The following is a 24,828-nucleotide window of genomic DNA, read 5'->3' as shown; positions in this document are numbered from 1 at the left end:
TGATTTTGTGGAAAATGTCAACATGCATATTCAAATATTTACCCGTCCGCCATCCAAGCTTGCTTTTGGATTTTGACGCATAGACAACGGCATACATCAATAAAATACATAATTATGTTATATGATGTAAAGTGCTTGATTGCGGGCGAATAAAAATGAAACACATGGGGACGTTTTGACTCTCAACCGGTGATATTGAAACCAATACGAGGACGTTTTGGACAAGTTATGACGTTTTGATTTGATTGAATTGTAAAGACAAACGAATGTGTACGATCTGATTCGGATATTTTATCAGAGGGAGTTGTTTAGCAATGCTACCCTGAGACGTTATGCATCCTTCTTATATCATGTATTGTAAAGCATACAGTCATTTTGTTTAAAAAGAGGCAGTCAAAAGTTATATTGACAGACCTAAAGCAGGATATAAACTATATTCCAATTCGGGACCCGGATCAGGAGATTTAAGCGAAATAATTGTTTGATATTAAAGCAGTTAAGATCATTGTATACCATCAAGCAGATACATGTTGTTGTTGTTTCTCGATCAAGTGCAAATATATTTATTAGACAGTGTAAGATGAGTGAAGAAGGACTTATAGTGAAGTACTTATGCCAACGATAATGTGTCAGTTATGAATGCTGTGAAGCCATGGTTTAAACTGTAAGCATATTTTATTATGAGTTGCATGCACATTTGTATATAAAGTATCTAAAAGTGAATATTTTGAACCTCTGTCTTATCAGAAATGACTCGCGTGGATAGTGTACACCGCTCTCTAATCAGAAATGACTCGCGTGAATAGAGTCCACCGCTCTCTAATCAGAAATATCTCGCGTGAATAGAGTCCACCGCTCTCTAATCAGAAATGACTCGCGTGAATAGAGTCCACCGCTCCCTAATCAAAAATGACTCGCGTGGATAGTGTACACCGCTCTCTTACTAGAAATGATTCGCGTGGATAGTGAACACCGATCTTTTACCTGAAATGACTCGCGTGAAAAGTGTACACCGCTCTCTAATCATACATATCTCGCATGGATAGTATACACCGCTCTTTAATCACACATTACTCGCGTGGATAGTGTTCACCCCTCTCTTATCATGCATGAATCGCGTGGATAGTGTATGGAGCTCTCTAATCATTCATGACTGGCGTGGATAGTGTACGGCGCTCTCTAATCACACATGACTCGCGTGGATAGTGTACACCGCTCTCTTATCGCACATGACTCGCGTGGATAGTGTATACCGCTCTCTGATCACACCCTCGCGTGGATAGTGTACATCGCTCTGTAATCACGCATGACTCGCGTGGATAGTGTATACCGCACTCTTATTACACTTATCTCGCGTGGATTGTGTACACCGCTCTCTAATCGCACATGACACGCGTGGATAGTCTATACCGCTCTCTGATCACACATGACTCGCGTGGATAGTGTATACCGCTCTCTGATCACACATGACTCGCGTGGATAGTGTACACCGCTCTCTAATCGCACATGACACGCGTGGATAGTCTATACCGCTCTCTGATCACACATGACTCGCGTGAATAGTGTATACCGCTCTCTGATTACACATGACTCGCATGGATAGTGTACACCGCTCTCTAATCGCACATGACACGCGTGGATAGTCTATACCGCTCTCTAATCGCAGATGACTGGCGGCAAGCAGAAATTGGTCTTAACTTATAGTTAAAGTTTGAATGATCACTAAGTGGCATCAAAGATATGTTTTTTTTCTAACAACGTCAGCTATCTTAAAAGCACCAATGACCTAAAACAATATCATATTACTATTACTGATAGTGATAAGACATAGTTCATATATACATAATTCAAGCTTCCTTGACATTATTTTGCTCGCATAAATATGTTGTTGTTGTTTTTAAAAAAGAACGGAAACGTTAGCTATCCGAAAAGAAAACATGACGTGTTATTTCCAGCCTATGTCATATTTTATATGTCTTATTAGACCTAGATCTGCAGGTTGCGGTTCACATATTCGTAGTTAATGCTTCCTTCTTTTTCTTTTGCTCGCACTGATCCCTGAGACATGCATTTTTTAGAAAGAAAGAAATCTTTAACATCTTCCACACTATTGAAAGAGACCTTAACCAATAGGGCCATCATTAAAAAAATGTTGGTTTGCGGTGCTCCGACCGACTCACCGAAATTAGCCCCGACCCAATTTTTTATATCGCTACCGCTGCCGTTTTTTTGTTCTTTTTTATTTTATTTTTTTATGTATTGTTTTTTTGTCCCATTTTGTTTCTTTCCCCTTACATCAGACTGAGGGTCATATAGATTTGCCTTTGTCGTCTGTAAAAAAAATAAATAATCCCTACCTACCTACCCACCCCGAAAATTGTGGGTAGGAGCACCGCAAACCAACATTTTTTTAATGATGGCCTAGTTTTATCCTTATTATGACATTTTCAAACAAAAATTGCATAGCACAGTTTCATAAACGTCCAAGTATCCGTTGATCGACAGAGCAGTTGAGTTTCTGTTTTCATTTTTAAATACATTTGAACACAGTTTCTATCATCCTATTTAATATATGTCAAACAACTCGAGTGTTTAATCAGAAAATCCCATTAAATAATTGATTTTTATTTTGAATACGATGCCCCCACTAATTAAAAAGGACTAGTATTTACGCTTTCCCCACCCACCACTTCAAGGCCTGTAAGCAAAATGGAGACTGTCGCCATCAGCCACCGAGCTCCCCCACGGCCCGATGATAATTGGAACTGTCAATTTCATAAATGAAATGTTCGAAATGGTAACTTTGTGGCTGTTCTGTTGAATTCCTTTGTAAATATAGCGTTATAGATTATAACTAATATACACTGTGGTGCGTTGTTTGTTCAGGAATGATGATCTCCAAGGAAGAACAATGGTGGAATGATAAAGGCTTTAAATAACTTTCATCAGAACTAAAGTGTTTTTTCTTTGTACATATTAATGGACAGTTGTAAGTGATACAAAAGACTGTACGTGTAATTGAATCAATTTAGAATCGGATATAAAAATCAAATCAAAAGAGTACCTGTCAGTTGGTGCTTGGTGTTTGTTGATTAAAATAGGTAAAATAACGCAATTCAAGGTTAAAACGTTTCTGTCAAAATTAATTATGTGAACGCGTCCCTTTAAGCATTATGTGACGTCACCAATCTTTTTCACAAATCATCCTACGTCAAGCAATCAATCCTATATAATATATGGGCTAGTTTTTGAGAGTTTAATCAAATACTTGGGAATGTTTTGATTTGCCACTAATATAACAAAATTTTGATAGAATCCTTTCAAACAATCCATTGACCGTTAAAATTGAAATTATATAAATATTTGCAGTATTTATTTCGTCTCGAACTTAGTAAGAATTCCATTGTGTGCAGATATATTTCTTTCTGTATAAACAGCTTTTATTTCTTTTAATAGCATAGCTAAATATATTTACACACTGTCGTTTAAGTAGGAAAACACGTTATGAGGCGATGATTTGCGCTGGCGTCTTTTGAAAGGGCTTAAGCAATATTGACCACAAACTTTGTTTGCACAGCGGCGCTTCAGTTGATTCCTGGCTGATTGTTGGCTGGCTTGTTAGCATTATTTAATAAGTTTTGAAATTGAATGAAAAGTTGCACCCCAGTGTTGGAGTGGGAACGTACATGAACGAGGAAGTGTCATATCTTTACCAGTTATTTCTATTTTTGATGAAGGTCCGTCGATTCATATGGCTATAGTATTGGATTAGGGATAGTTGCACAGTTAAGTGGACAGCTCAAAGATACCCATAAGGTAAGATATATAAAGTAATATCATAATTGTATAATGAACAAGACTGCATCTGTTTGAATTTGTTTTCTTCTGAAGAGATGTTATTTCAACTAAAGTGCTAAATTTTAGGTTATAGGACGCAGGCCTAAAAACTTTAGTACAGCCAATCGAAATCAGGTATCGTAAGATCTACTATAATACATGACATTTTAAATGAATTAATGCGCCTGGGTTACATAATGGGACGCGTGGTGGTTATGCGGTTTAAAATAGTCCGAATTAAACGTCCACTTAATGTAATTGTTCAAACAGTAAATGAAGTAACTCGATAGAACTGATCAGAGAATTCATCGTCTTGCAATATTAAATGCTAACGGTTTGGAGGTCTTGGGTACGAGCTTTACTATGGGCACCTTCTCTTGGCCTCTAAAATAAAGATACAACTGTTGATTCCTATCCAGTGAATTGAGAGTATTTCATATCAACCAAGCTGTAGTTACAATCTTCCTTAATTGACATACATACAGCATAACATACTGTCCTGTTTGTTTGCTCATCATAGTGTAGCTCACAGGTACTTGTAGATTAACTATTGTTGAAGAGTGGTGGTAAATGCAGAGCAGGCGTCAGTTGTTATCATTAATATAGCCATATCAGTATTTTCTTCTTTGATGTCAACAGTTTACTTATGATATACTAATAATGTATGATATCACACAACGTTCGATTCACGAGTCATAATTAAAAGATCACTTACTGAACTTTCACCGCTTTGTTGATATCCTTTGAATTGCGTAACTAGTAATCTTCAAAAAAGGCAATCCAGCTCTTTGTTCCTCTAGGTCAAACAAATACATTTCCTATATTATCCTTACTCAATTGACCAATTTGCATGTAAGATAACACTGCTGTCCAGTGTTTCACGGCCCCCAACACCATATATGGGGAGAAAGCTCCACTTGTGTATTAAACAACGTTAGAAAAACAGTGAAGTTTCTTATAAGAAAAACAATATTGGTTTAACGTAACCACTTTGTATTCGGTAAAATGACAATATCCGGTGCACGAGGGCAGACAATGCGGTAAATATGTAAACAATGAAAAGAAGATCAAGTAGATCCAGCATGTTCAGCCTGTTGTTTAAATCACAAACCATTCAGCTTCAAAACCTATAAAAATTGAAGGTAGCCAATGGTATGAGATGGTTCAACCATGCTTTGATTCATGGTCATATGCTAATTGAAAGAAATAAGGCAAGTAACAATGAGTAGGCACTTCCTAATTGGTGTACTTTGCCCTCTGCTGTATTACTAGATGTGTCATGTTGGGATACGTGCAATGTTGTTACCTGTTACATTGTCACATCTGGTTCCGTGCCATCGAATATGCCAGCGCACTCTGAATATCATTGACACTTTTATATCTTTGTTATCTTCCCCCAAAACGTGTGGTCAGTTACGAAATAGGTCATTGTCCGAACATCCCGGAGGTGTGGAAACGCATTGCCGGGATACATTCCACCTTCTATGGTGCTCTAATCTAGGGGAGCCCCCACACAGATGGGCTCTGCGTTTGATGGGGCATTACCCACTGAAAGGTCATCAATCTGGGTATTAGCCGTATGAGCCTAGGATTATGCCGCATCTATAGCACATAGGAATATTTTAAAGATTTAAGAACAATCGCTGTTTCGCAGTGTTTAGAAGTGTTTGGATACATTCTTTCGACAGTTTTGTCTTAAGCTGTTTATTTTATATATTTAAAAAAAAATATAGACGATGGACACTTCCACTTAAAACCTGTCAGACAAGGGGTGATTCAAGTCTTCTTAAGAGAATTTGAATTAGTAAAGCACAGTGTTTTACTGGAAAACACAGTGTATCCAAGCGTTTGGTTCAAAATGAAATAGCCTGTTTGAATTAAAACTTTGATTAATGTCCTCACAAATTTTGTGACATGATTACCCAAATGTTTTTTCACGATGGTTAACAGTAACATATAAAAGATCTTCAGATTTCTTTTCTTTTTTTAAAGACAAAAATACAGGATAATTTATTATACTGACATGCGCGTTTTCAATAGTTTTTTGAAATGGTAAACGTTCCAGTTTGACAAATCATTTCATTCTAAGTGAATAAAATCATTTGACATAACATATTTATTTGCCGTTGAAAGAATTAAGAAAGACGTATTGACTGAAAGTGATACATCTGATACGACTATCTTCGAAAGTGTCTAACCTGGACCAATTCAGAAGCGGCGGCCTGTGGACTGAACACGATACACGCTCAATTCAGGTTGCCTTTTAGAGGTGCAATACTGAAAAGTACTGAAGAGCTATTTTGAGGCTATAGATCAAAGAGAAAACGGTAATCAGAGTCGAACCACTACAGATATTGAGGGGGTAAAAGAGAAAAGTCCCAATGGCTAATGATAGTTTTGATCTTTTCGCGCGACCTGTTTTACAATTGATACTTGTTCGTTGTCTGGATGGGCGTGTAGAATAATGACGTGGGGATGAGGAAGCATTTAAGGGCATCTATTTTCAATATGCGGACATGGTTGTATGTGGTCCACTTTCACAATGAGTTTCTACTATCAAGCAAAACATCACAGGCAAGGATGTTAATCGCACCCCAGGAGGAGTTTATTCGGAGTATAGTCATATACAGGAGGCACTATTTTGGCTCATATTTCAATTGCCAGTGTTTTTAATAAAAGGTCGAGGTTCTGCCAAAGCATTGGTGTCATTGTCACGAATTTCAGGCGTTGCAGTGAGCTTGCAGAAACTTTAAAATTAGCCATGACTAAAATCAATTAATTTATTCATATGGAAGCTGGTATACATGCTGCCATTGCCAATTTTCACGTGTACAGCAATGCCCATATATTTGGTTCTGTGTTCATGACCCCATTTTACTGAAAAACAGACACTTCGCCTTATTCCCATGTGCAATTCCTCAGATAATTCTCTATGTCCCAGCAAGCGTGTTATTCAACCCTGAACATTACGATTGCAAACAATGGCATTTTACTGTATCATAAAACTATACTTAAATGCAAATGACCTTTTTTGATGGTATAAAAGCATAATAAAACCAATTGAACTGTAGTTATGCATGTAGATAAGCGTCTTATCTTTCTTATCTGGCCAATAAAATGGATTCCAATCTAAATAAGGTATCTTTAATGATATCAATCAGACATCAGATACCCACATTTTTTGATAAACTAATATTAAAACTCCTCCTCTCAGTTTCTTGAGTTACCGTTCCTGAGTCGGTTGCATTTATAATTGTTATAGAACCTTGTGAGACAGTGTTGACTGTGTTGAGATGGAGGCGATGTTAACATGTTGACTGTGTTGAGATGGTTGCGATGGTAACGATGTTGGTTCCAATCGTTCCATCCGCGCACGTGCATGTTCTGAAGTTAATGCCATAATGTACTATGTGACGTTAAACTATAAAATGCTATGTCATCTTCTTGCTTTAATCCCACGACGCCTTCTAGTGGGTAAAATGATGATGGGATAATGAGGGCTTCCCATGGGTACCCCGGGCTTCCTATGGCTTCCCTGGGTGTCTGCACAGCGAGTTTCTGTCACCATTGCACGGTAACCTAGAATTGTGCCGTGATGGAAGAAAATATTCACTGACACTGATGTTGTAAATATGCAAACGCTGATTTCATTTCTTGTGTTTTGACAAATCATGGCAAGGTATGGCCTTCGAGTTTTGAAGAGCGAGTGCATAGTTATTTAATTTCAACTGTTACTGTTTCGTAAGTTTTTTTTTTTTTTTTTTTTTTTTTTTTTTTTTTTTTTTTTTTTTTTGGTAGCTACACTGTTTCCCTTTTATCTCAGTTTATTCCACAATTACCTGATATTTGGACTGCCGTTTGGGCCAGTAGAGCTATCCTAATTGAGCGAGTCGGTCTCTAGGTTGATGTCTTGATATGAACATTATAACTGTTGGGTTTTTTTTATCAAAGACCGATTGTCGACGGCTCGACAGACTAGTAAATCATATGCCCGACATATACGTGCATATTCTTTTCTTTTTTGAAATAAAGATTTTTGTTCCTAATTTTAGCGCTGTTATGCATCAAAATCCTGCTTTATCATTGTCATTATTTCACAAGTGCTGTGTTCCATTTTTTTGCACATGCCAAAGATTCTTATTGTATTTGCGTCAACATTAAAGGCATATTTTAATCGCATACCTTTATAAAAAGTTCTCAGCGGAATATGCTAATCTTTTATTGCAGCATTAAATTTTGAAATATCATCAAAGAAACGTTAAACCATAGAGTAAAGTGATACATATACTTAATAATAATGCGCTGGTCCATCTTTCCAGTAGACTATGGGGTCTATGTCGACGTTGAAATTGTATTTATGCTCCTGAATAATAGCTGATGACTTATATTTCAGTAAAACATCGAATTACCGTGACAATTACTGATATTTATTGTTCAAAATCTGCTCGTTCGGCATTGTATAATTATAATTGCCTTCAATACAATGTATGCCCAGCCCTGGATTCTCATTTATTAATCTACATTATGATGGTTAGGCCAGGGAAAATAGTTTATTCTGACGATTTTTCGAGTGGTAGGCGTATCGGACTCTGAGTAAGAGGGTCCTGGGTTCGATCCCCACTCGGAGCTTTGTCGATGATAGTCCTGGTTATAACACAGAAATGGTTATTGATTCTTGATCAAATGTACGAAGAAGGTTTTAATGAAAGCACCGAAAGCGTTGCTTTTACAAATTTTTACAATTCTGTTTAAAGGCAATAAAAAGCGAATCAAAAAATATTTTGAGTGGCCCCAAACTGTAAGCGATTAGTGCTTGTCATAGCCTAAGAATAGGTAATGAAAATTGATGACTTTTTAATACAATAAGCTTGTTTCAAACAGTAACTGATACACCTATAATTACTAGGATAATATGTGGACATTGCTTTCATCTCGGTGGTGTATTGCTAGTGTTAAGTTAAATGAAACTCGATATTTTGACTATTTGTCGTAGGTGAAAAAAGTAAGTCAACACATTTTCATTTTCTGGGTATTTATCTATTTCAATCGGTTCCAAACCAAGATTTCTTTAGGATATTTCGGCTTGCTTTCATATTTACATTTACGGTTTTAATCAAAACTTCGGCAGGAGGTAACGAATCAGGTAACAAGACGGAAATTTAATGTTATGTCATGCGTTTAATTCAACTTGGCCATTGTTTGTATGGGCTGTATATCGCCATGTTCAATAGCTATTGTAATGGCTTCAGACTTTTTGGAGTTATGGCCCTTGAACTGACTATCGCGTAGCTTTACTCATATGACGAACGTTCATACAATGATCCACATTTATTTATTTCCGTCTTACAAGCGTTCGCTACATACATTTATCGTTCACTAAAATTAAAAAAATTAAATGCAACGAATTCGATATACAGTGTACAGCGATACAGGATGAACAAATTGTAAAAGGACACACATGATTATTTGAAAGGGAAGTTTATTTATTTTCCTTATATTCCAAAATGTTGCAAACTTACTCAGTTATTCTAGATTTACAACCGGTGTGTCAGATCGTGTAGTAAGAAAATATTTAAATTTTACGTCAAACTATCATGTTTCATAGTTAACAATATATTTGAATTTAAATTAAAAAAATCAACTCGTATTCTGATTATATCTGATATTATCACACTGGTTAAAAAGGGACTTGTTCGATACCTACCACGTTTGAAAATATTTGCATTTTAGTGATTAAAACTTGAAGATGCAAACGGATAGGAACAGGTTGAAATCAGGTTACAAAGTTAAAAAGACACTTCTTTTAGGCAATCTCAATTTAGCTCAATTGTGAAAACATGTGAATCACGCTAAAGTCCGGTCCCGGATACCGATACTGCTGTGATTTTTAAGAGACCAAGATAATTTACTGCTGGTTGTTCTAAAATGCCCAAATAAGGGGCGCAGATGATAAAGAAAAGTAACCAAAAGTGAAATGTTCACTTATCCGCTATACAAGATCATTTCCACTCTCGAAAGCTTAATTTGATAGCTTGTTTCAAATGAAGAAAAGCGAGAAGTCCATTCATTTTATGTAAGTAATAAAAACACTTGCGTGTTGATAATTGAAAAATGACTCAGGGACACGACGTTATGAATTCGAAAGAGGACGTTTTATCTAAATCGGCCACGTTATGACTACAGCCAAGGAGGTTCTGCTGTTGGTAGGAAAGTTCATTTCAAACACCTTCGCTATTTTCCATCGGAGACAACCTCGGTATATGGTCGGATTACAATGACAGAAATCTTTACATTTACCTACGCTGCAAGTAGATCGCGTAGTAATTTCAATTTAGCAGTTACACTTAATGCCTTTACTCTTTGGAATCTGAAATATTTATACAATAATACACTTTATTGGCAATCAATTTGAACTTAGATTTACAAAATACACGTGAAAACACTACAATTTAATTAATAGTTTTATTTAAAATTTTACAAACTACTTCCACAGATTTACGGCATACATCCGAGGTTGTTATCGATGGGAAATGGCCGAGGAGTTCCGATTCGAGGAAGTTTTGATCCAGATGAGAACAGTTCTGACTCGGGAACATTTTAACATCGAGACATGAAGTCTTGCATCCAACAGTGTATATATGCATATTGTATTCTAAGTCCACAAGCTGCATACAATCTTTGTGCATAAAACATGTAAGATGCGGTCATAAAGATATGTTATCTTAAAGACTTGTGCAAAGCGAAAAATAAAATATAATCAAAACCAGGACCTTAATCGCAAAGTTTCAGCGAGATAATCGTTTGATAACCTGTTAAGATTTGTATATACCAACAAGCCTCTGTATGTCTTCTTTCTGCTCGATCAAGTGCCTAATATTTATAAGATTGCGTTAGATAAGTGCTAAAGGAATTATAGCCAAATGTCAAAGTCGAGTATAATGTGTCTGTAACGAATTTTTTATAGGCCATAGTTTAAAATGTGACAGAAATATTTATAATATGACACAAAAGGTTTTGCATATTACGGAAGTATATAAAGTGAATAATAAAACACGTCGTTCATGCATTTTCGTCTTGCATACTTCCGTAGTCCAAGCTTTGACGCTCGTTAGCTCTTATTCAGCTTTGGGACAGAAACAGCCCAACATGACTTTTCCAAAACATACACTGAGAACATAGGAACTAATATACACAATGCCTTGTATTTAAACGGCATAATTAATGGTCAGGACGAAACTGATTGCAGCCCTTGCTCTCAAAAAGTTGTCAGCGCAAACATTGCCCCCCCCCCCCCCCACTATGTAAACTGCTGCTTCCATTTTGTTGTCGAGTTGATCAACGTTTCTGTCATCTTACTCAAAATATGCCAAAAGTATTACTTATTAAAAGATGATTTGTGTGTACACTTACCCCACCCACCAGTTCTCAAATGCTTCAGGGCCAGTAAGCAAACATGGCGATAGGCGTCACCAGCTACCAAGCGCTGAGAAATGGAGGTCTCCCACGGTTCGATGATAATTGAAATTGTCAATTGTATTATTGAAAAGTTGGGAATGGCAACTTTGTCGCGCTTCTACGAGATTCCTTTGTAAATTTTGGGCGATAGATTATAACTAATTCACACTGCGCCACTATGTTTGCGCAGGATGATCTCCAAGGGTGAGCGGTGGTGGAATATTGAAAACTGTGATAACCTTGATCAAAAGTGTACGATTTCAATGAGATCAAAATGATTTCTTTGTAAATATTCTTGGACAGTTGTAAGTGGTTTCATTGTGCTTCTCAAGATTGCCGAAAGCTTTGATTTTATTTATACTGACTGCATTTGTTACAAAAGCATGCACATCATTCAAGAATCAACGCTCTCATATTAAGTAATCACAATCAATATTTCATTCGTTTAATTTACCAGCCATCTAAAAGGGGACTCGTTAAGGTTTTACAGGGGCAGACATCATCAAAATAAATCATTAATTCGTGTGAGAGCTCTAATGTTACAGTAACGCTGAATTATTTAAGTAATAGTTAGATGACATGATGTAAATTCTTAATGAATAAGAAATGGGCTTAGTGAGCGTAGCGAAAGGGACAAAGCGTCCAATTGCATACAATACTATCAAGAATTTAAGGAAAACGGTTCATTGGGTTTTTAACTGCAAATAATGTTTACTAGCATCCAAAGTTGACTTTTAGCACATGCAGCCCATTGTTGAGTGGTCGGCTCACCCCGCTTCTCGCACAAAGCCTGGTCGGCCCGGGGCTCACCCCGCTTCTCGCATACAGCCTGGTCGGCCCGGGGCTCATCCCGCTTCTCGCACACAGCCTGGTCGGCCCGGGGCTCACCCCTCTTTCCTCCCTTCTATCGGTTATATAACGATTAACATGTCATCATAGTTTTTTTTACAAAGACTTTTGGGTGTTTTAAGTTTATTCTTTGGCTCAAAAATAAGGGTAAATTTCCTACTTTAGTCCTCCAAATTCATCTCAAGCCATAATGCAGCCAATAGGCGTGGGCAGACCCAACACCGAGAGTGATAAAAATAAACTTGACTGTAAGTTAACTATAGTGATGGTCAGCGCCATAAACTTAGAGCAGACATCAGGTGTTATCATAACTACAGCCATATCAGTAAGGCATGTCAACAAATTACTTATGATATACTTATAATGTATGATATGACAACATGTAAGTTTGCGAGAAATAATTTAAAGTTGTCCACAATCATCTTTAAGCTAGTATGCACATTTTAATTATTTGATTGTTTACTAACAATTAAAATATTGACAATCAATAAACATTTTGGCTGACGTTGGCCTAACGAGAGAAATATCCAGTTGTTTACAATGAGCTGCAGCAGTTTGATATAGATTATTGACCATTGAACACCTTCTAGTCTCCAAACCAACAACACATGACAATTCAGCCCGATGTAACTCTACTGCCTCATCAGTTTTGTGATGTTGGCAGACCTTCAATGTTGTTAGCTGTTGTGTCTCTTCCGTTTGTGAATAATCGAATAAAGACAGCGCAATATTGTTGTTGTTGAGTTTTTAAGGTTCTGCCCGCGCCCCATAACGGCTGCATTATAGCTTGACCCCATTATATCCCCAAGTGTAACTTAAAAAAATGATTCCAAAGGTTCTACCCCCACCAGTTGATGGGATATTTGCCAAAAGAGTAATTTTGTACCCAAAATGCCGCGACACAGCGCAGTCTGAATACCACTGACACAATTATATCAGTGTTATCTCCATAAAAACATGGTCAGTTCCGAAATAGGCCATTGTCCGAGCTCCCTGGTGGTGTGGATACGCATTACCGGGATGCATTCCTCTCTCCATGGAGCCCTTATCTTGGAGAGCCCCGTACAGATGGTCCCCAAGTTTGATGGGGCTTTACCCACTGATATGCCATCAATCTGGGTATTAGCCGTATGAGCCGGGGATTATGTCGCTTTTATTGCACACAGGAATATTTTAAAAGATTTCACTGTTTCGTTTTGATTGAAACGTTTGGATCGATGTGTTTGGATCTTTCAGATAGAATGGTTAACTTTGTCTTAAGCTGTTTATTTCATATATTCTTTAAACTACAGATGGTAGACACTTCCACTTGGGAACTGTCAGTCAAGGGATGATTCAAGCTTTTTTCAGAGTGTTTGATTTAGTAAATCACAGGTGTTGGGTTATACTGGACAAACGCACTTGCATCAAAGATTTGGATTCCAAATGAAATAGCCTGTCTGATTGAAAACTTCAATCGTGTTTCTCAAAGGTTTTGTTATTTGTTTACCCAAATACTTTGTGTGCATTGGCAACCAGTTTCATTTGAACACGTTCTTCAGATCTTTTCCTCTTTTTATGAAAAAGTACAACATCATTTATCATATCGATATACCCTTTTTCAATAATTTTTGAAACGGTAAACGTTCCAGTTTGACAAATTATTTCAATTTACGTGAATAAAATCATTTGACATAGCATATGTATATACTGTTGATAGAATAAAGAAAGACGCCTGACTGGAATTGATAAATCTGAAACGACTATTTTCGATATATTTATCGTTGACAGATTAAAGAAAGACATCTTGACTGGAAATGATAAATCTGAAACGTCCATTATCGAAAGTGTCAAACCTCTGAAGAGCTGGACCAATTCAGATGAGGTCGCTCACGGATTGAACACGCGATACACGCTCAATTTACGTTGCCTGTCATAGCCTATTAGCGGTGCAATACTGAAAAGTACTGTAGAGTTATTTCAAGTATATAGATCAAAGAGACAGCGGTAATCTGAGTCAAACAATTACAGATATTGACGAAAATGGAGAAAGGTTTCAACGATTATGGATATTTTTTGTTCTTTTTATGTGTCCTGTTCAATAATTGACACTTGTTCGTTGAGATGGGAATTATGAAGCCAAACGTGGTTGATATAAAAAAATCTTTATTTATTCAATGTCTGAGTGTATTCTTAACTATGTTTCTAAGCAAAATATCACTGGAAAATATTAAAAATATGAAACTTGCCACCCATTTTTCCAAAGAAAATACTCACGCGTACAACTAGGCCCACCTTTTTGGCTTTTAAGTGTTTGGGTTAAACTGTCCGTGAAACATTTACTGCCGTGAAACGACACGACGCCGTAAACACGTGTAAACGTTATGGCCTCATCTGCAGCGCAATGATTCGCGTCGCGTGAAAAAAGTCTTGTAAAATAGTTCTTGCTCCAAACCGAGCATGTTTTCTTCAATACAGAACATTATTGTTGCAAATAATGACGTTTTACTCTATCGTAGATTTAGACTTAGACTTAAAATGCAAATGGCCATTGTGTTGATGGGTATAATAAAATGTATTGAATTGCAGTTATGCATGTAGATAAGCGTGATATCTATCTCATCTGCACATCGAAGTACATTCCAATCACGCAAGGAAGATACACAATTAGTAATGATATCAATTGAGACATCAGATAGCCAAATTTGTGGCTAAATTAGTAAAACTACACCCTCTCAGTTTCTTGAGTTACCATTTCGGTGACTATTGTATTCATGTTATTTGTATTCGTAAATGAAGCTTGTGGGACTCTATTTTTATTAAGAGATGGTCGTGATGTAAACAATATTGGTCCCCATGGTCTCTCACGCATATTACGCTAGCATGTCTTGGGGGTAAATGCGGAAATGTTATAAAAGGCATTAAAATGTAGAATGTTATGGCACCCTTTGGCTTCACTCCCACGATGTATTCTAGAGGGTAGATGAAGTGATAGGGCTTCCCCGGGCTTCTCTGGTATCTGGATATCGAATTTCTGTCACTTGTGCACGGATACCTGCACTTGCGCACGGGTACCTGCACTTGTACCTTGATGAGCGGCATTGCTTTACTGACACTGATCTCGTCAATATTCAAGCTCGGATTTTATGCCTTGCATTTTGAAATTCCTTGTTATGTCTGATTTTTCACAAACACTTCAAGAAGACGTCACGGCGAGGTATGGCCTTCGAGTTTTAAAGAACGTACTCATTGAATTGTCAATTGTGACCAGTTCGTATGATTATCATTGATTTAAAAAAATATGGCTGTTGCTGTGAAGGTTTTCTTTACGTCAGCACATTTTTCTTCACAAAGACTGATTGTCGACAGCAGACTTGAAATCATATGTATAACAATTTTGGGGACAAAATGTGCATTGCTGTATTGTTTGTTCTGTACTCAATCAAAGTTTGTGAAAAATAACTAATGTCGTCTGGTCCGATTTGGGGAGCCCCAATGCATGCCGGGCCCACTTTATCATTGTCATGATTTCACACGTGCTGTGTTTCGTTTGTTAGGATCTCATTGCATTCGCGTCAGAAAGACATATTTCAATTGCAGTCCTTTATTGATGATTTCTCAAAGAATATTCCCATCTTTTAATGCAAAATTGAAATCTAAAATTTCATCAAAGAAACCGCAAACGAAAGGGTAAAGTGATACATTCTTGATAATAGTTTTCTGGTCCATCTTTTCAGTAGACTTTGGGGCTTCTGTATACATTTTAATGGTATTTATGCTCCTGAATAATAGCTGATGACTTGCATTTCAGAATATCATCGTATTACCGTGAAAGTTACCTGAAGTTATTGCTCAATACCTGCTCGTTTAACATTGTATTATTGCTTTCAAGCTTTGGTCCAGCCCGGTATTTGCTTTCACTAGCTAACATTAGCGAGATTAGGCAAGATATTATTTCCTCTCATGTTCCTTGTACCTGTCCGAAATCTCTCTCAGAACCCCCACCCCTACCCCCAACTCATGCCTCCCTCTCGCTCGCTTCCCTCTCTAAAATCTTAAGATATGTTTTTCTCTGGTCTTAACATCTGCATTCCCGTTTATTTAGTTTCTATTCAAATGTATAATCAACTGGCATTTATTCCCATGATTTGGTCACTATATAGATTACATTTGGAGCTTTATCTAAAGTTTATCACAAAATTACCTTCCAAACTGTAATTTGTCAACGAATGAAAATAAACAGTGTGACATTCGAACAGTGAAGTCTGTGAAATACACTGGTATACATCATACTTATAATTGTATTTATGCCATCTTAAACAATGATAAAATACGTTTTTGAACGAGTTTTCCAGCTTTCAAATTGTAGAAATATGTTACAACTTTTTATAAATGATTGTGTCGACATATTTATTAAATAAGTGTTTACTTGTGACAATAGCTGTATTGTTTAGTTTATCATATTAACTAATGCATGTTTCAGCAGTCATTGGACATTTACAATTGCCTATTAGGAAAGGCAACGGATCGAAATCATCAAGACAAATATGTTCATATCTTTAACCATGTTTTTCTAATCTATCTGTATTTATTTTCAGACAACAGACACGGTACCTGCTTACAATAATAGAATTTGGGATCTTAAATCCACAGTGCGGTCATAATTTCCACGGCCCGACTTTACGCCCGTTCTACCAAGCACACGGTTACTTCACAGCAAAAACATTTCAACGATATCAGATAAACGTACAAAGACAGTGGATGGATTATTAATTATCTTTAAAATCAACATAATCTTGATCTTTCGAGTAGTAAATAAATGGGCAATAAGTTTTCACAAAGCTATTGTGATTGTTGAAACAACGCAGGCAGCCGAGCGAGAAGTTACCGTCTAGGTCGACGATTCACATAAAGATAAGACAGAAGGGACAGATAAACACTCTAAGGATCAGGCTAATGAGGACGTGCTAGCTAAAAGCAGGTTGACTGGTTATTGTTGGAGATTGGGGAATGGCGAAAAGTGGGTTTCTCAAAGTTAATAATGGACAATAAAAGGCAGGAAGTTGTTAATGGGTCAAACTGGATTTTATGCTCAATAAGGTCGTTATACTGGTGAAAAGACGGATTTAATTCGGGTATGCCTGAATCATGGACGGGAATAAAGTATTTGGATGTTTACGGTGAACGTCTACTTAGTATTGTGTGCAACGGATTTTAGGAAGGACTACTTAGTATTGTGTGCAACGGATTTTAGGAAGGACAGTTTGAGTCAGTTTCAGCCGATCCTAGAAAGCTGCATAGTATTTCACAGTTATACGTAACCAGGTGTGTTTTCTTTATTAACCTATATCAACTCTATTACGTAGGCATACTGATTCAATTAATTACTTCTTATTAAACATCATTGAAAAGAAATACTATAATTTATATCAGACACACATTTGTTTTCATAGCATTAACAAACATATTATTATGCAATTCTATAAATAATTCATTTACGCACTTGTGGATGTGGTTATTAGATTTTACAATGGTGGGAAACCTTACACTATTATACATGTTCTATATTCAATTACAAGTCTTTCTATCGTGCTGCATAAATTTACGACAAACTTCAGACCTTGAATGCTGGGGTTCGGTGACAAATTTATGCTAGTCCTCAGATATTAAACGGAGCTCAGTTTTACACTGAATTGCCAATAAGTGACATTTAATTACCCCAACAAGGACTTTTATAACTGAAAACGTTCAATTCAATATGTTTATTCCCCCAATAGGGCTGTAACATTGAAAAGATATCCACGTTTCTATATTATTCAAAAAAGTGTGTTAAGTTTAGAAGATTTTCAAAAACGTTGTTTATTCACTTAGAAGGGGTATTGCATTTAAAAAGTTTAGTTTTGAAAAGAAAAAAAGTGTTAAAAAGTGTGTTAACTACACGTAAATAACATTACACGGATTTTCTATTCTAAAGGTATGAATAAGGGTTCTCTCTAGCTAACATGATATCCAAAATTCGGTTGTTGTTGTTGTTTTTTTCAAAAAGGGAATGTGTGAAAAATATGAGACTTTAATCCGTTTAATCTGTACAAGTCGCCTATTTTCAGATTGGTGATGATTGTAATCGTGATAATGCGGATTAAAACAGGAGTTTAACAGACATTCTGGTATTGAAGGGGACAATACTGTCATCATAAGTCAATCACATTTAAGACTGTCATTCCTTAAGGATAAACTATGACGCGTCTACTTTTTAGATATATAACATAAACTAAAACCTAGTTCTAAAGGTGTTCGGTTTCGTCAGGTGCGTTTACTTGAGATGTTGAGCTCTGGTTCTTAAACAGAAAGACAGGATGTAAATTGAATAGAGGACACGACTGTTTTTATACGCATGTATTGAAATATATTTCAGTCATAACTTGCAATTCATTCTCTGCTTGACGGTGAAGAAATCTGGATCGATGACAGGAATATGGGAAAACGTAAATGCTTTAATCAAGCATGCTTCTGCTAACGACATTAAGCCACTGACACAGGGGTCAGTTTAGTTCAAGTGAAACATATTAGGTTGCCTTAAAATTAATCGAAAGGTTAACACATTCAGTAATCATCGAAGTAGAATCGTATGAATAAATTTACGCGGATTAAAAAGTCAATTTTACTTATGAAATCATACTGTGATTATTGAAAACATATATGGATTTAAATGGATTTATTGACATCAACTTTTGATTCTGTTTGGATGTTAACTTCAAGATACGGGACTATATTTGGAAAGGTAATACAGAACAATAATGTAGAACACTACAGGACAGAATGGTTATATATAGCTCATCATAATAGCTAAATCGACAATGTATTCGTCTCAGATTATAAACACAACATACATAACTATATCACATGCATGAAATAAATTATAAATAATTTTCCAATACACGACTATTTACAAACATGTTATACAATATCAATATAACTGAATAGATAAATTCATGAAATTAGCACTGATTTGCCCGTTAATAGATTTTCCTTGGGACATCGTTTGTAACCCATTCATGTGTGTAGATTCCATTTCTGATAACGGCGACCAGGTTGAAGATATGATAGTCCATATCGTAACTGGGATTAGTAAATTCAAGGACGTGATTTATAAAAGTTGGACTGAAACACCTCCGCATACAATCGAGTCAATGTAAACGTCGATGGCCTGAGTGGAAGAAGTGCTTTATGTGTGCATACATTTTAAGATTGTGGAATAAGTGTGTTCTATCTTCGTATATGGATTTCGTTTATCAGATATGGTTTGTTATAATTAATGTCATGATTTTTAAGGTACTGTCGTTTTTCCAATACAAATGGGCTTATTATGAAATCATAAATCACAAAACAAAGTAGTTATCATAAGAGAAATTGGTACGGTGTTGATTGGACATTGACACAATGAATCTGATGTTGAAAATGCATTAACTATTGATGCTATTGATACAAACATAAAATATAGTCAATCAATTATTTGTCGTTACTTCAGGGTAAAATCAATGCCAGAAATTAGAAGAACAATTAACCAGTTAAAGAAACAATGATTATCTTGTCAGCGATCTTGCATTATTAATGAAAGCCATTTGATGATAGAGATTCATGGTTTCGGAAGAGGACTTTAGTACGTAATGAAAATATACCCATATTTGAATCACCTTACCTTTATAAAGATTGACAGCAGTTATTTTGTCATTTCAAAATGTCGTCTGTTGTTATTTGGACCCATTTTGACAGTGAAAAAGACTTAAGTGTAGAAAAAGAATGTATTATACATATGTCTCTTTAAATTACATCATTTTCATTATTTACTTAGTTAAAAACGGAACTGAATTACCATTATTGTAAGAATAATTATTATATATAACATTATGACAGCGAAATGTACATAAAGGCTTCACAGTTGATTGACGTATGATGACAAAATTGGATTTGAACAGCCCTATCTTTTCAATAACTCATCACATGGCAAATAATTGCCAAAAGTGTCTTTACCTGCGGTTCAAACTTTTATTTGAGAAATGAGAATTTTCTACCTGACTTCTTTGCAAGTACTTGTGGATCAATATTTTAAGGTCTTATCTTTGTTAATTTAAGGCTAGAGCAGTGAGGTGCACACATGTTCACAAAATGCGATCAATACGCTAACATCGCTCAATGCGAATGTCGGATGTTAACGTGAACATACCTGAAACCTTTTCAATATTGTGAATTATCTTCCTGATTTATTTACATTTTGCATGAGTCTGCAAATTCATTTACATTATTGTTATTATTGATCACACACAAACATGTGAAATATGGCTAAAAAGGACTTTAATTTCATACTTGTTTTATTTTAGTGCAAGTTTAAGCCACGTTGCTTGACACTCCAGCCCGCTTCCTGTGTACGAACCTGTACTAGTGTCAGTATTAAGGAAACGCTCTAATGATCGGTTCGAACCCATTACCACTTTGACGAGGATGGTTATATTCACCATTAGACCACTTCGATCCAGACAAACAACATTATTATAATAATTAGCATAATGACATTATCTTACATGTAACAAATATAAACCACCACCTTTGAGTGTATACAACGTCATAATCGTATATCTTTAAACTTTCAGGTGATGCCACTGTAGAAAAAAGCCAAGGACTGCAACAGCTAAGGAATATGGCGTAACCGTGCATGTTTCGTTTGACGAACTCTTCAATGTGTAGCCATGATCTAGCGTTCATCGACTACAGCTATGTGCCATGCGCCTTAGAGCCGTCAGAGGTGAACCCTCGCTCCGATCATGGGAACCGTGTACCTAATAGCCAGTTCCGGTTTCCTCTTAGTGGAAACCATACTACAACTCTGTGTCGTAGGAACGCATAGTAGCGGCTCGGGGGCATTGTTCGTGGTCCTCCTGGCGCTTGTAATGGCGCCATTGATTGTTATTAACTTTGTGTCAGCCATCCAGGTGACTCGGACTAAAGATTTCACGGGCAAAAGTTGCGGCCGTTCCGTGTGCATAGGGTTCCATTCTGTACAGTTTGGGATACTATGGCGGGCATTGAAACTTTTAATACTTTACGACGAAGCCGACTGGCTGGATTTTCTTAATATGCGTTTGTTTCAATGCGGTTTCCAAAGCCTTCCATTTTGTATTGTTCTCGGGTACAGCATGTTTGTCACTGAAACAAAGTCTGCCCTTGATATCATCGCCATTTTGATATCAACGATCTCAGCAGCCGTTGCCCTGGTTACGTTTCGAACTGGCACAAAAGTGTATGAATCCCTAGAATACGAAGAACGAATCAAGAGGATACGTTTACGTGTAGGAATGATCGTGTTGACGTTAAGTACATGGTTGACGGTAGTAGCAAGATGTGTTTCAATTATTTTATTCTCAGTGTCACTTACATACTGGATATTTATACCTCTAGGAGTACATTTCTTCATTCATTTGCTCATAGAATCATGCAACATTACTTGCTCAGAAGAGGGAACGTTGTCGAAAGTGGTCACTGCCGTTTATATTGCGTTCGTGAACGTCTTTGACTTGGTAGGAAAGGAATATTCCGGTGTAAAGTGTTCATATGTGTTATACTATTCCGTAATGCTAATTGAAAACTTAGGCCTAAGTTTCTACTGGATGTTAACCGCGAACGAAGAATACGGGGACCAGTTCAAGCTTATGTTGGTGCTAGCAGTTATTTTGTGCTTTGTGTTCGGACTTATTTTAAAGTTTGCCAGTTGTGGATGTATTTATAACATAGAGTCAGATATTCTGAGTGACGCATTTAACAATCCTGAACTTAAGGATGATAAGCCTTTACATAAAGCGGACCAGCAGCTGAATAATACCATAGAAGTCATAGCAGACGTCAATGATCAAGCGCTTTATGAGCACGAACTTCCGGGTAACTCAGACGCTCATTTAAATGCAATTGCATTAACAGTAGATTCGTCACCGCTACCAGTGATTGCTAATAGACGACAGAAACGTCCAACACTGAGCAGCTCAACAAGCTCTTCAATGACCCCGAGCAAGACAGTTGGAGAGTATGAAAACCAAGCGTTTGTGCGATCCCAGGGTAATGTGTCATTGAGCTCACAACACACTGTAAAAAGCCATAAACTTTCGCATGGAAGTAGCCAACATCACAGTGCCAACAACAGTCAAGAACTCTCGTTCAAGAGCAGCAAAAGTGGTAGTAAAGGTCGTTCTAGTAAAAAGAAAAGTGAAGACGAGTGTTCTCGTGAAAGAGTAAAACCAAGCCTCCCTGTGATACTGACTAATTCAAAAGAACAATTGCCGGATTTTAAACATAACCGCATAGCAAAGGTGAAACCCACCATCATAATATCGGACACCAGCAAACATGACACATTACCTAAACAAAACAATAAACATCATCCCGGGGTTAAAGAGAGTAACTTGACTTTGGATTCATCTCATAGTAAATATAGTAGAAACACACATACCATGAACGGAAGTGAAAGGTATTATGGGTACAATGGATTTGAGGACCCGTACAGAGAAAGAAGGCAGCTAACCAGAAAACCTCAAAACAGAGTTCATCATAACCGCCAGTATCAACAACACCAACATCATCCCCACCACCAACAACAACAGCAACATCACCATCATCATCAACAACAACACCAACACCATCGCCATAATCGTAACATGGATTATTCACTAGACTCATCAGAACTGTATCCTTCCATGACGTCAGACACATCAAGCGTTTCCACATACACGGATATGAACGCGCGGAACCGGCGAAGATCTCAACAAAGAAACGCTCGGCGCATGCACAATTATGACTCGCGTGACGGTTACTCAACGGATGTGTCTAATTCGGATTACCTCAGTTTTAACGATTACTCCATGGAAGATTCCAGCTCGTGGACAGGATCCACCGAATCCTCCTCCTCAGACGGAGCCGCCACCTGGCCACCTTCTCAATCGGGAAACCTGCTGAAGATGTACAACATACCGGATAGGGAATCTTCCACCGACAATATCATCCACTGGCTGGAGGCCATGGAACACGAGTACAGCGAGCAGCATGATGCCTCGTTCTCTACGTTGCACGAGCGGTCCCTCGTCAGCGACACGGACATCAGTCTCAGCGCCATGAAGGATTTCGAAGTAAAGAAAGAGAAGAAGAAATTCCGGAGGCTCATGTCCAAGCCAAAAGGACTGCTGCTCAAGTTCTCTAGTTTGAATTATAAAGGGAAAGACAAGAAACATCAAGAAAGACCGTACCCATTGAAGAAAACCAACGCCTTACATGAAGATGAGCGACGTCATCAAAAACGTGTACATGTGAACGTGGGGTTCGAGTCGGCGCCGGAAGTTGTAGCTCGTCCACCGTCCACTGTGCCTCTTCCAGTTGATAACGTTCAAGAGTCTATTGTTTGAACGTGATTTTGTTGTACCTATATCAATGCAATGCGAAGTATAGCTGATTTACTGTATTGCAACATTGATTTTGTCCTTTACAAATTGTTTTGCTTTAGCTATAACTATCACGAAAAATTGAAATAAATGTTATCACGTAAGGAAATAATTTGTGAAAACTAACAGCAGAAAACGAATAAGTTTGGTTAAATGATAAATTATTAAGATTTTTTTCTCGTTGTCAATATAACAACGAGAGATCTCATGAGTCCAAGCGAAATTGATGTCCATTTATGTTTGCTCTGCCAGAGTTTTCAGATAACTGTTGATCAATGTAAGACGATAATTTTGTCTTAATTCTTACAAAATCTGTAAGATGATTAATCAATGAACACTGAATATTTGCATTTCTGTGTCAAGTTGGTGCTGTGTGAGTTAGAACATGTCTGAAGTTTTGTTATATGATTTGCTCATGTTCTTTGAAAAATAGAAAATATGAAATCCTATCATTGTTTGTACATGTATATTTATCATCATTATCATTTGTCAACTTAAAGTTTAATATTGTGAGCAACGCACACATGTTTATCGAATCGAGCATTCAAGCAGGCTCAGACTTTAAATGTCAAGGCTACAAAGCTAATCGATTAACATCGTCGGTAACCATGGTACTTGGTTTAGCAAAGTAGTGTTTCGGGGGTATCCGACGATGACCGATTGAAAGACCGATAGACATTTGTGTCCGCTCTATATCTCGAGCCGATGAAATAGCCGTGGTTGGATTTTGGGGTCCGGACTATGACTTTTCAACAAATTGAATACTATCGAATTAATTTGACACGACTGGTTACAACAATGCGTCAATATGCAGAGTACATTTAAAGGCAACGTACCTTTAAGGTCAAGACCACACTGAAGGGTAAAAGGTGAGAAAGACAGTCCCGTGTCAGCCCCATGTTTCAAGCCGATGGAATCAAGATAAGCACAGTGCATGTACATGCCCGCTTAAATTCCTTAAATGTGAAGGATAGTTTTCGGGTTCGGCCCCATGCTTTTCGACATATTGAATGATTTCGAAATACATTTAAACATGTTTGGCCGGTCACAAGTATTTCGACTCAGTTGTTTACAACATTGAGCCAATGCACAGAGCGTATTTAACTGCCAATTATCTAGGCCAAGGTCAAGGCCAAACGTATGGGGTTAAAGGTCAGAACAAGATATCCGTGTCCGCTTCATATATAATTAGCCTTTGAAATGATTGTGTTTAAATGCCTCAAGCCAACGT

General features: G+C 37.1%; 1 protein-coding gene across 10 annotated transcripts; it reads left to right on the top strand.

Annotated features, from left to right (window-relative positions):
* Positions 1 to 502: 502 nt before the first annotated feature.
* On the top strand, positions 503 to 24,046 carry LOC128214911 (uncharacterized). 10 transcript variants are annotated; one of them, XM_052921620.1, is made up of 4 exons: positions 503 to 664; positions 16,719 to 17,306; positions 17,343 to 17,445; positions 20,769 to 24,046. In XM_052921620.1, exon 4 carries the CDS (start codon positions 20,940 to 20,942, stop codon positions 23,559 to 23,561), a length of 2,622 nt encoding a protein of 873 aa, XP_052777580.1. In that variant the 5' UTR covers positions 503 to 664; positions 16,719 to 17,306; positions 17,343 to 17,445; positions 20,769 to 20,939; the 3' UTR covers positions 23,562 to 24,046. The 10 variants fall into 10 exon arrangements, with proteins under 10 accessions (XP_052777580.1, XP_052777577.1, XP_052777581.1 ...); XM_052921617.1 differs by having other exon boundaries at positions 16,719 to 17,445; XM_052921621.1 differs by lacking the exons at positions 503 to 664; positions 16,719 to 17,306; positions 17,343 to 17,445 and adding an exon at positions 17,882 to 18,094.
* Positions 24,047 to 24,828: the final 782 nt, after the last annotated feature.

This window comes from Mya arenaria, chromosome 13 (genome assembly GCF_026914265.1).
Source record: "Mya arenaria isolate MELC-2E11 chromosome 13, ASM2691426v1".
NCBI classification, from domain to species: Eukaryota; Metazoa; Mollusca; class Bivalvia; order Myida; family Myidae; genus Mya; species Mya arenaria.
This window is presented reverse-complemented; position numbering and strand designations above follow the sequence as displayed.

What these genes read in the sequence shown, in the direction of transcription:
- LOC128214911 (XM_052921620.1), top strand. Translation starts at nt 20,940, where the DNA reads ATGGGAACCGTGTACCTAATAGCCAGTTCCGGTTTCCTCTTAGTGGAA.